This window comes from Chlamydotis macqueenii, chromosome 5, assembly GCF_036417535.1.
Source record: "Chlamydotis macqueenii isolate bChlMac1 chromosome 5, bChlMac1.mat, whole genome shotgun sequence".
Lineage (NCBI taxonomy): Eukaryota > Metazoa > Chordata > Aves > Otidiformes > Otididae > Chlamydotis > Chlamydotis macqueenii.
In genome coordinates, this window is record NC_141560.1 from 1867912 (window position 1) to 1883317 (window position 15406).

Genomic DNA, 15406 nt, shown 5'->3' on the forward strand with positions numbered 1-15406 from the left:
GCCTAGAACGTTTCCAGGGATGGGGCATCCACCACCTCTCTGGGCAACCTGGGCCAGTGTTCCACCACCCTCAGCATAAAGAACTTTTTCCTGATGTCCAGCCTGAATCTACCTCCCTCTATTTTGAAACCATTACCCCTAGGTCCTGGCACAACAGGCCCTGCTGAAGAGTGTCTCCTCATATCTCTACTGCAAAGCTCGACAAGAGCTGACCATGTCCCACACACATGTGGAACCAGCTCCTCGCCCCAGCCCTGCTCCCGTCACAAAAAGCGCAGTGTTTGGCACCCAAGTGGCACTGCCAAGGTAGCAACATCCCATCAGGTCCTCCCCGAGTGAACTTCAGAGCAAAAAAGGATTAAGCTGCTACTCAGGCATTATGGGCATACTGATATTAATAGTTCAACAGTTACACTTGTGTTATTCAAAAAAAAAAAAAAAAAAAAAAGGAATACTATAGTAGTCAGGACAAAGTCCAGCTGACACACATACATCACTCACCCTCCTGAAAAGCTTTCTAGCAGCAATGATAACACGCAGATCTAAAGAAGTGGATGCTGCCATGCCTGTAATTTAAAATCTATATGATGTACAGGAATGAAATTTTCATGAAATTTATATAAATTAGTTTTAATGAAATTTTCCATTAGGAAGGGAAAAATCAATATTTTGTGAAACAGAATCTGGCTTGTGCAAGCCAAATTACTTTATACAAACAATGCGCACCCTGCTCATGACTGTACCCTTGAAGAGAAACTGGGAGACTGATAAAAAAAGAAGCACCTTGCCCCAGAAGGTGCCAGCAGCTGGATGATTGTCAAAGGAGCACGGAGTAAGCAAGGATCTGCATGGGAAAGGGAGAACCAAGAGAAGCAAAGAGTAACTCGGCAGATATGGCCCTGAAAGGGCAGGATGATGCTGTAAATCTGCCAGAACAAAGAACCACCAAGACAGGTTCAAGGAGAGCAGAGCTGCTGGAGAAGCCCAAGCAGATGAGGAGTGACCCAGAGCACAAAAACATTTACTAAACTATGTGGACGCACATCCTTGCAGGTGCCTGACATTGATAAAGGTTGTGAATGGTCAACAAAATCCCACTAATAAGTGTCCTCAAAGTGAACTCTCTCATTATAATGTGAAAACCACACCTCTAGCGCTAAAATAGCCCCCTCCTCAGATAAAGACCCCTACTCACCAAACATGTAGTAAATTTAAGAAGTATTGTACCTTTAAACTAACATAAGAAAATAACTAACCAATTGTCGTTAAGTAATGTGACTGGAAGGCAGAACTCTTATTCTGAATTCTATAAATACGTAATGCGATCGTAACCAGGGGTGTTAGCTTTGTGGACTTACCCCAGCACCCATCTCTCTGCAGAAAAGACATAAATAAATACTTCTGCTCGGTGTGTAAGGTTGGCGTACTGCACACTGGGTAAAGAAACCCAGATTTGGGACAGCACAGAGCTCATTTTTAATTTTTCCCACAGAAAATTCCCCACACTCTTTCCTTCCCAGTGTCAGGCCGAGTTGGCCGCACACTAGCGGTGAGGCGAGAGGGAATCAGAGGGCAGCCTTATCATTCAAGAAGAGCACACAATTATCTCATCCAGACAAAAATAGCACTCCAGGAGAAAGTATCACCTCCTCCTCATCCCGGCAAGATTAAATGCAGCTTCTCCAGCTTCTTAGGACTGTGGTGAACCGGGGAAGGCTGAGAAGACCATGGAGCAACGTGAGGAGCACCTGGCAATTTCAGCTCATTCCCCTCCCCGTTCACAGTGCTGTATCTTCATTATCACATTATTTCGCTCTGTGTGAGTAAGAATATCATACCAGTCACGTGCACACGCGTGTATATGCCTTTTATGAACTGATAAAGCAAAACCACTGCTCCCTGAAAGGCCCATTCACTGCGCCGCAGTGCAAAAGTTGGGCACGACGTGGAGTATGTCCGCAGTCGCCCAGCAGAGCAATTACCAGAAGTTAAATAATTATTGACATTACCTTTGATTCTGCACCCTAACAGTAGGGTGCAGAATGGGCAGAAGATGAGGAGTGAATTTGGAGTGCAAGGACGGAGCAGTACAACCGCCATTAACACTAATGACAGAGATGGAGAGCAGCGCAACTAAATCCCTCCACACAACACTCAGCGTTTCCCTCCAACATCCTTTTCCAGACTGATAAGGGAAATTAGCATCATGATCTCTGAATTACAGACTCCACATTCCCTCTGCACAACACTTCTCTTGCAGACTCATGCTTGCACATGCCACCAGGAAACACACCCGAGTGCTGGAGAAGATTAGCAGTTTGATATTTTTGTCGTTTGACACGTATTATCAGCAGCATTTTGTGTCATCCCAAGCCAGGCAAGCTGCGAGGCTCCTTGTTTGCTAAAATAATCTGTCAACGCTGAACATGTTTCAGTCAATCCCACAATCGTGAGTGTTGAAGCCTGGAGGTCCCATCGTTCCTGACTCCAGGGCCAAGCTGCATCAAAAAGCCTGGGAGGTGTTTTGTCAAACAGTCTCTGCTCTGAAAAAGGAATTGATGAGGTCTTCAATGCACAACTCCTATGAAAAGGGTAATCTTCAGAATAAAATTATTCCTATTAGTAACGGCATCAAAATTGAGCCTGGAATTGAGATTGAAGCTAGACAGTGCTTTGATCTCTTTCTCACTGATGTGACAAGATTAGGATGCAATCCTGATTGCTAACACCGGTCCTGAAGCTTCCTGATGATGCTCACAGCTAGCCCAGGGCAGATGCTGCAGCTGGCAACACCACTAGCTTCCTCGTGGAAATGGAGACAACCAACAGCAAAAGCAATTTCTGCAGCCACACACCATGATTCCTATCAGAAAAACAGAAACCATACAAGTAATCCATTAAGGGATCCAGAGGCGGCCATGAAGATGATGAGAGGGCTGGAGCCTCTCTCCTGTGAGGCCAGGCTGAGAGAGCTGGGGCTGTTCAGCCTGGAGAAGAGGAGGCTCCGGGGAGACCTTAGAGTGGCTCCCAGTGCCCAAAGGGGGCTGCAGGGAAGGTGGGGAGAGACTCTTCAGCAGGGCCTGCTGTGACAGGACAAGGGGTAATGGTTTCCAAATAGAGGAGGTAGATTTAGATTGGATATTAGGAAAAAAATTTTACAATGAGGGTGGTGGAACACTGTCCCAGGTTGCCCAGAGAGGTGGTGGATGCCCCATCACTGGAAACATTCCAGGCCAGCTTGGCCGGGGCTCTGAGCGACTTGATCTGGTTGGAAATGTCCCTGCTCCTTGTAGGGGGGTTGAACTGGGTGTCCTTGAAAGGTCCCTTCCAACCCAAACCATTCTATGATTCTGTGATTTAAAAAAGTGAAATGAAAGATTTGAACCTGGAAGTGAAAGAGTTATGGAGCCTCACAAGTGGTAAGCAGAGACCCAGGACAACTTCAACACCCTCAAATATTACATGTAATACCTACGTGCATCAACAGGTATTTAGGAGGAATGGCTAATGAGCCTTCCCCTTCTATAACTGCACTGGTGTTACACTGAAGACTGGAACTGGTGCAGGACATATTCCCACCACAGCATAGATCACGTGCTATGGAAAAACTGCATCTGGCTGCCCCGGCCCCCACCTTGCCGTAATGCTACTGCAATGCAAACGCAGCCAAAATCCAGTGCTCGCAGAAGCGGCTGATGTTGGATGGACTTAATATGTTTCATGCGAACAGAACACCCAAGGGTGGATCTGACTAACCTGGTGCTAAGGGACGGTTTCTGGAAACAGAGCTCCAAGCAGAGATTTAAGTGGATCTCTGAGCAAAATAAATGGTTGTTTCCCCTAAACCCCAGATCGACCTCTTAATCCCGGAATCACAGATTTTCTCAACAAGCAGCGTTTTCTGCACAATGTACATCTCTCTCATACTGCACAATAAAATCTTAGCCTATCTCTGCACTAAATCTGTTTGATAATCATTTTTCATCCTGAATTCCAAATTAATTTGAGAAATCTTGTAACGTAAACCTGACCTTTCGCTCCACCTTCTTCTACTCAAGCTGTGCAGCCCGCCCTTGTGCCCGTAAGTACCCGTGAAGCAAGAGGAATACAAAAGTACATTTTCAATGAAGCAATTAGTACTTTTTTGTTAAAAAATCTGGTAGACTGTCCTTCAGAAACAAGCAGAAAATCTTTCTTGTAGGAGCTCTGCTTCTTTAAATCAAAATACTTAATTTACACCATAAGTTTCCTTCCTTATAAAAGGAGAAAGTGTCCTCCATATATCAAGCAAAAATTTTGCTAAGAGTCAAGTACAAAAGCTTTTTCTTCAAAGAGGAGAGATGAGATGTACTTTAAAGACATGCTTCCAGAGAAAGAAGAAAAAGAGTTCAAGTCTGGGATGAATACAACTTTGATATCTGAGGCAGTTTCTTCTGGTGGCTCAACAAGAATGGAAACCTCCCTCCTGAGGAAATGCTACCAAGGGGACTGACTTTCAATCTGATGCAAAATACAAGGACCTTCAGCCAAAGCCAGGAGAGGAAAAAACTATTTTATTAGACCTGTAAAGTAATGATAGAAAGTTGACTTCTAAAAAAAGAGATTGTTACCAGTCTGCTTACCACAGTCTATGCCCCCCAGAAAGCAAAAAGATCTTTCCAAAAGAAACTCAAAAAGAAAACAAAGATGATGATTTGCAAAGTGTTGGAAGGAGGCTTAGATTCCTCACACTTTCCAAGAGTAGCTGTAGATGAAATAAGGACTTTGGCAACACTGAACCACCTTTTCGCTTTTTCTTCACCAGTTTTACGTTCAACTGTTTTGACACCAGACTGAAAGGTACTGCTGTTTTGTGAAGGTTTGACTTAGATCTTTTGAAGGTTTAACTCAGATCTGCATATGTTAAAGGAGCAGAAGACTGTAGCCTTATTTTTATCCACGATAGCTTTCGATAAAGTAGGTACCGTACCACTACCATCGCCTGCAGAAGCGAGGTGATGCACCTCCTAACTCCTTAGCTGTGCTCCTTACCTATGAACGTAGTTATAAAATGTTTGGAGTTTTGTTTAACTTTTTAGAGCAGAAAAAAAATACTATGTCCTCAAGCAACATACTAATAGCCAGAGTTTTTAGAAAACGTTTAATCAGAATTACAGGGTACACAAAAATAATACCAAGTAATCTTTAGGCCTAGTATTAAATTTGCAGAGATGCAGGAATAAGATGCACCTATCTATGAACACTAATATTATTTACTTCCAAATACAGAATGAAGCTTCCACCTGGATCCTGCTTTACAGTGTGAACAGAGACCCAGCACCCACCCTTTGCAGATGGTCCCAAACAGAAACGAGCGCTGGGTGAGATACAGGGATGGAGATTTACGCACAAGTGCAATTCACTCTCATTTCCCAACCACATCACGAGCAAGACCCAGAACACACCAATCAGGCCAGGCACCAGTCACTGCTGCCCTACCACAGGCATGTTTCTGTAAGTGCTCTGCGGCCAGCATCATACCGCACACCACATGTTCAATCCAGCCAGTTTAGATCTGTAGAACCTGTGGGATTGAGTGCACCCTCAGCAAGTTCACCAACAACACCAAGTTGTGTGGTGCCATCAACGTGCTGGAGGGGAGGGATGACATCCAGAGGGACCTGGACAGGCTGGAGAGGTGGGCCCATGCAAACCTCATGGATTTCAACCAGGCCAAGCGCAAGGTCCTGCACATGGGTCAAGGCAATCCCAGGCACAAATCCAGGCTGGGGGAGAATGGATGGAGAGCAGCCCTGAAGAGAAGGACTTGGGGGTGCTGATGGATGAGAAGCTCAACATGAGCTGGCAATGCGCCCTTGCATTTAAATTTACAAGGCAAGATGCTTCCAAAGTTATTTTTCACCCATCCAGTTTTTAAGAAATACAGACATTTCACTTGTTTCCTTTAACACACTTAAGGGTTTCATCAAAAAACTAAAAACGTTTCTTTCTTGCTCTAATAATAAAGTTTTGCTTTCAGAAGGGAATATCATCTGGTTTCCACAGGTTTGTCTTTGACAGTTAACATAAATCTGTAAGAAAATTGTCTTTCTCTAAGTAATTTTCAGCACTAAATAGGTGCTGAACTAAAAAAAAAAAAAAACCAAACCACATTTTGATAGAAAATGTTGGCTCAGTACTTGTGATCCTTGTGATTCATTTTGGGGTCTCTGAGCAGAAGCGTCTCATTGGCAATTATTCAAGAAAACACACCCACCCCCAATATTCCTGCTCAGTACTGCCCAGAGCACTTGACATTGAACAGACAATCTATGAAGTAAATATCCAAACAAACAGAAAACCAAAATAGAAAATTTAAACTAAAAAAAGACAAAATTATTTCAAGCTCCTTGGAAATTTCAACAGGAACATTTCAATTTACAATACTTTGATTTCTTATGAGCTTTTCTGTGGCATATCATGTTTTTTTCTCCTGTCTTTTTCACAGCTAGATCCAGTTTTCTCTGGCACCTTAGGCTTACTGCAGCAGTACTATTTTGCCTGCAAATATCTGATCATTAACATGATGAAAACACCCAGTGAAATATCACCCTGCACGGGAAATCACCTAGGACTTAATCACAGCTGGAACCTGAAGTCTGTTGTGTTCCAGAAAGACATCATCTGTATTTGAGGTACATTAAGAAGCAGCATATGATGTAAAAAAACAAAATTAAACCTGTAATAAATGACAGATGGCAAATCCGAGAACACATATTAACAGCTAAACAAAATATGATACAAGGAAAGAGACATATTCCAGAAGGAAATCTCAATGAAAGTCAAGAAAAATCAAAATTTCAAAACAATTTCTCAACCTATCCTACTCAGACCACGTAGCAACCCAGTCTTGAGACTGCTTTTCCTGCCAGCATCAGTTTCATAGCCAGGTCTAAAATTAAGAATTAAGGAAAATCTTAGGCATGCATGCTGGGGTAAGAGAGAAGGGCTTTAATGGCTTCCAGAAAAAGAGACTTGAATGTTCGTTCTTGGGGTTTTTATTGAACAGGTCCACAGGGCTGACCTACCAAATGCTTTCAGCAGCTGTGAGCGCACAGAGGACTCCGGGGCCCATGGGAGCACCCCCAGCCTCTGGACAACCAGAACGCTGGGATGGTGACCTGCATCGCTGGGCCCTGAGCACTGCCTGGACCAGGTGGCCTGCTCGCAAACCTCAGGCCAGCCCTGTTACAAACACTGGGTGCTTGTAACTTCTCCACATGGATTTGTGTATAGTCAGTCATTAAGGTTGCCTTTTCATTTATTGGACTCCAACGTGTTAATGAGCAATTAACTCCTAATTCAGTTATCTGCCGTAAAGGATTTACAAATTTGGCGTTGGTATGTTATAGCTCGTTAAGCACATCACGAAGCACACACTAGGCAAGAGAATCTCCTGAAAGCCACCTATCCCTCTCCACCAATCCCATCACAAACCCACAAAAATCATCATCACTTGGGTCTCTAAATTAACATATGGAATTCATCTGACAGAGCAAGGGTACTCTTTGGGAAACACAAGCCCAATGTTTGCACAGTCCTTTTTGAAGGACTTGGGAGACTAACGGGCCCTACCTATTTATTTAACTACATATGTGGCATGTCAACATTTTCCGAGTGTTTCAAATGGGTTTTGAACAGTTTTTCTTAATTTGAAGTGTCCACAAAACCACTGTTTGAGGCACTCAGGTCTTCTGACTTTCCAATAGCTGAGCCCACTCACATAATTTAACAGTTTACCGTTAAATCCAGAGTGATAAACTACTTGATGACAAGGGAGAGCTGTGCTTTGTCTGACTAGCCCACTCACTGACACTGGAGTCTGCGCAAGTCAGACTGGGATTTGGTTTTTTTTCATCTCATCTTGTGCATTTATTGTAGTATGATTTTTCAATTGTCTCCTCTTTTTCTGTCAGCACCGGTGACCAATAGCATTGCAACTCCAATACTTCATATTTTTAATTGCCCAATATTTCAAGTGCAGCTTTTAAAGCTGTGTATCACAGGAACATGAAGAGATTGCCATTAAAAAAAAAAAAAAAACCACAAAAAACCCCTGAACATTTTTCAACAGTAATTAAAGGAAAATAGGAAAACACATTTGTACTTGCTCCCATACCAGTTTTGAAGGCAAGTGCAGCCAAAAATACAAGAGATCAAGGGCTGTGAATCTGGTGTGATCCAGCATCTCAGTGAAGATCTGAGATACTCTATGCAAGCTGCAGGCAAATCTTTTCCGATATCTAAGCCGCCTGAGTTGTACCTGAGTTTCATTTTTCTTATCAAAGTATTGTGATTTTGTTTAAAAATATTTCCATATGCAAGCAGCCCCACCTGACTTCACTGGGAGAAGCCACAAGTCTTCTGACCATAAATACTCCAAAAAGCCACAGAATCTTCCCTAAATTAAAACTGGGCTTCACAAAGACCTGATCATTTCCTTGTAACACCAGACATTGTAACAAATTAATAAAAAGCATAGCAAGAACATCCCAAGGGGTTTACTTACAGTACACATCCACTCTTATGGACTTTATGGCTGGAGAACCCAAGCCATTTTCTGCCTTGCAGTAGTAGCGTCCTCCTTGGTGTCGCTGGATGTTGGATATCCTCAGAGTTTCATTGAAGACACTCGAGTCTTGAAATCTGTCAGAGGCACTTCCTGCTGTCTTGGTCCACCTGATCTGAGCAAGCATCAAAAAAGATTGTTACTTTAAGTCTGTAAAAGTGAACAGAGTATAGATCTCCTCACCAAATCAAGAACCACATGTGTGGTGGTCATGATTTTGTGTTGGAGGACTCAGAGGGCTTCTCCAGAAAACTGAATAGCTCACACTTACAATCGAACACTTCATCCAAGAGCCCCTGAATAGTAATCTTGCGTTCAACATTGCGTCTTAGAAATAGTTAATTACTTTTGATGGAAGAGTCCCCAATAAAAAAAAATAAATGCCACTAGCAGAGACATGGAGGACAACTCAAGTTACCATCAGTGACACACAGCTAGGACAGCTGCAGAAAGATTCCCCATTAATTGCAAGGGGCAGAGTTCACCAGAAATGGTGGCTGTATGCATTCACTGAACTCAGGTAGTTCCATCAAAATCATATTCATGAAAGATGAGGGCCACCTTTAAAACAACTGATGAATTATCTTCTAGCAGCAATAAAATCCCCTTTAAAGGAGTCAAATGATCAGTGGTTTGAAACTGCAACAAATTAGTAACATCTATTTCTTCAAATAGGTCGTTTGGCTTTTTAAATGTCATTTACAGCAATTATAGATTTCTTTACTCTGGTAATTATTTTCAAAAAGTGAAGACTCTTCCAAAGCAAGCTTTCTAATTCCAAACCCATAAAAATGCCAGTAACAGCCCACCACAACCAACAGCTGCAGAGAGGCGGACACGCACACATTGCTAAAACCCATGCCTGATGACCCGAGTTCTTGCCTGCATGACTCGGTAGACTAAACTATCTCATAAAAGGCACCAGACCTCCAGAGACACCCCAGGTACTTCCTCCTTTTTCAGTTCACACTAATTCTATGACCAGGACAAACAACATTCAGTTCCAGACCAGAACTTTTTAAAATGGTAGGATTTTCTTGCCTCTGAAGGCCACAAGCGGGACACTTGCATAAAGAAGAGTTTACACATCTTCTGAAGCTTCTCAAAGCTGTCTCTTCTCAACCTCACCCACTAATTCTATGCAAGGATGAAGACCAAAACTTCTGTAGTCATTGATAAAAATGAGATTGACACAAGACAAGATAATAAATATTTGACTGTTAGCTCCCAGGCTACAGTCCCCAAAGATGGTCCAATGGTAGTTAGTGAAGCCACAATTTAAAGAACAGCACTTAGACACTGATCTGTTGGGATTTGCTAGGCAGGCTGTCTACAAGCAACCCTGAGCCGCTGTTGGCTTCATTTGGACAGGAGCTGCAGCCTTGGCAGCTCAGGCAATGTATGCCTGCCACCAGTAGCAAGTGCCTGTCTCCATGCCCAGCCAAACCAAGCGGGACATGCTGTCCTTCCAGCCCTCTCCTGCATGAAGGAAGGTCCCATGGCTGAGCTGGACAGTCCTTGGTGGACATCAAGGTGGCCCTAAGTTGTTGCCCAGGCTGGAGGGAGATCATTCCCCCAGGGTGCAGAGATACTTGGGTTCCATCATACCCAGAGTTGTGACCCAGAACTGTGGTCCAGATCCCAGCAACCTGCACAAGAGCACAAGGCGGGCAGAGGTCAGCCTTCCTCTCACTGGGAACCTCTCCTGGGCAGGAGAGGTCTTCAAAAAGGCTCCAAATGGAAAAATTCATGACCAGCTGTAGCCTATGTAAAATTTTGCCCCCTTGAAACAAGAGCAGGCACAGGCTTCAGAGGCTGAAATTACACCAAACAATACTTCAAAAAAAAAATGTTCTTGTTCTGGCTTCTTACATTCACAAGCCTGACTGGCTGTGCCCTCTTGCCAGGTGACCTGCTGACCACCTTAGGCCCCCCCTCACTAAACAAAACCACAACACCCGCGTAACTCTCACATGGTTCTGCTGCTCTGGGATGAAGCAAATACGCCAAACCCCCCGTCTCCAACATTCGGTCTGCCTGCAAGAGAGACGCTATTAGCACTGCTATATTTACCCGTCTCAATCTGTCTCTACTTCTATTCTAAACGCTTGGCTCCGGGGCTTTTTAAATCATCTATATAAAGATGCTGCAGGATAATTTTGGAACACGCACTGAGCTTCTGCATGCTGCAGAATACAATTTCCTCCCATGTATTTCAGATGCTTGAGAAGTATTTCAAAACAGCATTTAAGATGTTCACTGAATCTCTTGCCTGTTTTATTTCCCTTTTTGTAATCAGAATTGTAAAAACTGCTCTGATTTTTAACTGGAAAAAAATTTCCAGCATGATTTCTCTTTTCTTCCCCTTCCTCTCCCAGAAAAAGTTTCAAGTGGAATGCAGTTTGTTCTGTCTAAAGAACATATAACCTAAATAAAATGTTCCAAGTATTCTCAGTATCATGTAGCTGGTAATGTTACATAACTTACAGGAAAAAAAAAAAAAAGCAAATTTTATTTACATACTGCCAGAGTTTTATCTTTTTTATGAAGGCAAAAACCTTCCCCATCTCCTGTATCTTAACATTGACATATCCATCTTCTCTTCATTACAAGGAAATTCAACAGGATCCTGTTTGGCTGGAAACAGAATTGGACTTTTCAGCTTTAAAAAAATATACATACACGTATGTTTTAGAGGAAAGAAGAGTAATTTTAACAAATTAAATCATTTTGTAGTGTATACAGGTATTCTTAAAGAATAAAATATTGTCGATTAGCTTCTCGCTTTGCAGATAACCTCCAGGAATGTCACTGGTCTGACTAGCTTCAGTTCATTATTTACCTTAGCTTTAACTCACCCTACAGAGAAAATCCACGCCGATCAATACTGCATTGTAATTTATTGAACTCACCGTGAAGAACGATGACTCTCAAACACTATGCTAATGTAAGTAGTCAAAAAATTGGGCACAGGAAAGCCAGATGCCTGAGGCTGAAAGCCTCATTGGAGAGGTCCTCAGTGGTTTCACCCACTGCGAGCTCCAGTCCATGCTTTGGGGAGACCTCCAATGACTTTCAAGAGTCCGAGACCATCAAATCCATCCTCAGAGATGGAGCTTCTCATGTTTCTAGCCTTTAAGTCCTCATCGCTTCTTAATGCAGCGACCTGCAGAGAACAGCTGCCACAGCTCTGACATTATCCCATTTTCAGGGTGGGAGCGGTGGCAAAGGGGTACCATGGGCTTGTGGGACATTGCAGCAAGTATCAGCCTCAAATCCCAAGACAGCCTCAACACTTCTTTGTGATAAAGGATGTAGAAAGTTTCTGCATCACTAGCTTTTTTTTTTTTTTTTTAAAAAAAACTGAACTATTCACATAGTTCAGTTACTCCAATCTTTTCAAATAACTTTGCACAAAACAATTGCTAACTCCGAAGCATTTTATCAGTGTTTGCTAGTAATCTTCTGCTCTTCTGTTTGAGACCTCCCAGTTCCTAGCACAGAGTAGCACTGCATGCTCCGCTTGTCTACTCAGCTAGCAGGGATAACATAGGAAGTGAATAAATCCCATTCCACTGAGAAGTCAAAGCCAATCTTCCTTGGCATGCAAAAATCTTAATTAAAAAGTTAGGTCTGCACAGCACAACTCACACAAATCTGACCAATAAATGTTAATCCATCACACAGATACGCACTCGCTGGCTTCTAAGGATGTCCTTTTCCAACTGCGTTGCACATTTGGGAATCCCACCCATGTATTTATTGTCATTGCTCTGCCATACAATCATGACATCTATTTATCAAATCTCTCTTCTTTTTTCTTTCCTTTTCTTTTTTCTTGCAACACATATGCAGAAGGAAACAATTATTTATGAACAACTCAAAACAGGGGCAAGCAGATTTAGATTAGACATAAGGAAGAAATTTTTTCCACTGAGGGTGGTGGAGCGCTGGCCCAGGTTACCCAGAGAGGCGGTGGATGCCCCATCCCTGGAAACATTCCAGGCCAGGTTGGCCGGGGCTCTGAGCAACCTGATCCGGTTGGAGATGTCCCTGCTCCTTGCAGGGGGGTTGGACTGGATGGCCTTGAAGGTCCCTTCCAGCCCAAACCATCCTGTGAGTCTATGATTCTAACTCAATTAAAATTACTCCATTTTAAAAAATGAGTAAGTTATGACCCATCTAGCCATATCACAACCTCTGTACTTCTCCAATTTGTATACGCTCGTAATTTCTCTAACCATCAATATCTTTGACAGTATTTTATTGGCTGGAGCAGATGCCCTGAGACACAGAGTCATATTTCACCCTACCACTTCCGTTTTCTCAGTGAGCTTTTCCACAGCTTCAGTAGGAGTCATAGACTTTACACTTTTAGACTAAAACCACAGATTAAATAAAACCTCTGAGAATATTTTGCATAACTTTTCTCAGCTTCAACAAAGAACTCATGCCCAAAAGGAAAGGATTAGAATAAGAAAAATATTTAATTTTGATGCTATAAAATTGAAACACTTGTGTTTTAAACACTGTATTTGTCAAAGACAATAAACATTAAAATATCTTTACCCTGAATTCTAAGCATTTTGCTTGGTTCAAAACAATAGCCACCACCAACCGTCCTCCAAAATTCCCAAGAAAACCCAATTTTGCAATGGAAAATTGTATTTCTTCAATGGAAACAGTTGGTGGAAAATTAGGTTTTGATAACCTTTTTATTATACCATGACACCAAAATCTGCCTCACACAGCAACAGCAAATAAATACGTTCCTTAAAATATACCCAGTGCCCGCACTGGGGGTTGGTACCGCACCTCACTGCCGTTGATTGCAGTCGCTGCCCTCTGACGTCGCTAAGAGCACAAGGATGAGGAGAACGTCCTGATCACTGCTATAATCCCCAAATCCCCGCCTCAGATTAAAGTCTTCCTTTGCATGCGAACAGCTGTAAAAGAGGTCTTTGCACAACTTCACTGAGATGCGCTGGAACACTTCTTCAGGCCAAAAGATATCAGAGCCTTTGGTAAGAGCCATACTAAACATATCCATCACCCCTCCTCCAACAAAAAAAAAAAAAAAAAAAAAAAAAGGGAAATAATCCCTTCAATTTATTTTTTCCATGAGATTATTTTTGTTCTCGGGAAAGCAAAGGCTGGGGTAGCAGCTACTGCAGGCAAGAAGCACTCCTCATCTTCCCGGTAAGACCTCGGTGCCTTGTGAGCCATACCCAAGCTCATTTTAACTGGGGCAGCCTGGGGTCCAGCCACAGCTCTGCAGAGACCTCCACGTGCTGCTCTGATAGACAACGAACCAGAGCACGTAAGCTGCACTGTATATTTAAAACTCCACTATAACTCGCATCCAACTCACTTCTGAAGTTCCAACACTCCCTTCCCTACCCTCTGATTTAAAAAAAAAAAAAAAAAACCAAAACAAAAAAAACACCCACAAACAAAACAACCTCAAAATACTCTAAAAACCATTCAAAAAACCCAGAAACAAACAAAAGAACCAAAGAGACCACATTAGATCCAAGTTTTCATTGCCTGACACCACAAAACACCATTCACACCTATACGCAAAAAGTCAAGTGGAACATACTTTGACCCAAAATAGACTTTTTTTTTCACCGAGCTCCCGCTTCCCTTCCTGCAAGCGAGTCTCAGAGCCAAACGATTGCACAGCAGATGCACACCACCGCTGCAGACCTGGCAGCGACAGATTTTGTACCAGATTTACATGGGCACAGGTTCACAGCAGAGAATATGTTGTTCATCTCCACGGTTTCTGCACTGAACTCCTCAATGTCTTAGGCACGAAGACCATCACTGGGTGAATCCAACGGCTCCTTGTCTGAATGGGTGCCCTCTCACTTGTTTCCAGGGAGACGCTTCTGCAGGGCCTTTTGAAGGCTCAGGAGATAGTAAAATCAAATGTACACCTCCAAGGGTTTCTAAATATCCTTCCCTTGATTACCTAAATCAGATGACAGCTATTCCTACACAACGCCCACAAGACAGGAGATACAGCACGGATCTAAAACACCACCACCCCACAGGACACCGCCTCGTGCTTATTTTTTGTTTGGTCTAGGAAATCCCCCACGTGTTCACCAAGTCATCCCCACCGTATGCGAAAGGAAAGCATTCACATGTCTAAACTAAATAAAATGGCTAAATAAAACGGGAGGAGGAGGATGTTGCATTTTCAGTAGGCTGGAGGCAGCACGATGCAGCACACCCAACGCGGCAGAGGGTACAAAACATCCTTCATTGCTACAGGCTATGCATACGCAACAGTGGTATGAAAAATTCTCTTCCTATTTATTTCCTATGCTAATGTCTGAAATATTTGGCTTGAAAGTGTCTTCAGGTAGAAGCACTGTTTGTTGGTCAAAAACTCTTATGTGGAGTATTAAAGTGGCAAAGTAGCCAACCCAAAGCAAGCCCTGCTTCCTGTCTGAAAGGATGATTCCCTACCTTGGACAGGGCTAGAAAGCTGTTACCAGTGCAAAGCAAATGCAGAACTGGAGAGTCTTTGGCTTCCAAGTTTATTTCTTCAATTTGCAGTAGCCAAGATGCAGTCACCTACAGACACTAGGTTTCATTGCTCCATATTTAGAACCATAGAATCATGGAATAGTTTGGGTTGGAAGGGACCTTCCAACAGCCCCTGCCAGGAGCAGGGACATCTCCAACCACATCAGGTTGCTCAGAGCCCCGGCCAACCTGGCCTTGAATGCTTCCAGGGATGTGGTATCCATCACCTCTCTGGGCAACTTGGGCCAGTGCTCCACC

General features: G+C 43.0%; 1 protein-coding gene across 2 annotated transcripts in view; it reads right to left on the reverse strand.

The window, feature by feature from the left end:
- The window catches only part of MDGA2 (MAM domain containing glycosylphosphatidylinositol anchor 2), a 360002-nt gene that overhangs the window by 200161 nt on the left and 144435 nt on the right, over positions 1 to 15406 (reverse strand). For both annotated transcript variants that reach the window (XM_086749693.1, XM_086749692.1), the window contains exon 3: positions 8549 to 8723. In XM_086749693.1, the coding sequence (XP_086605819.1) occupies positions 8549 to 8723 (175 nt within the window). The remainder of the gene's footprint in view (positions 1 to 8548; positions 8724 to 15406) is intronic.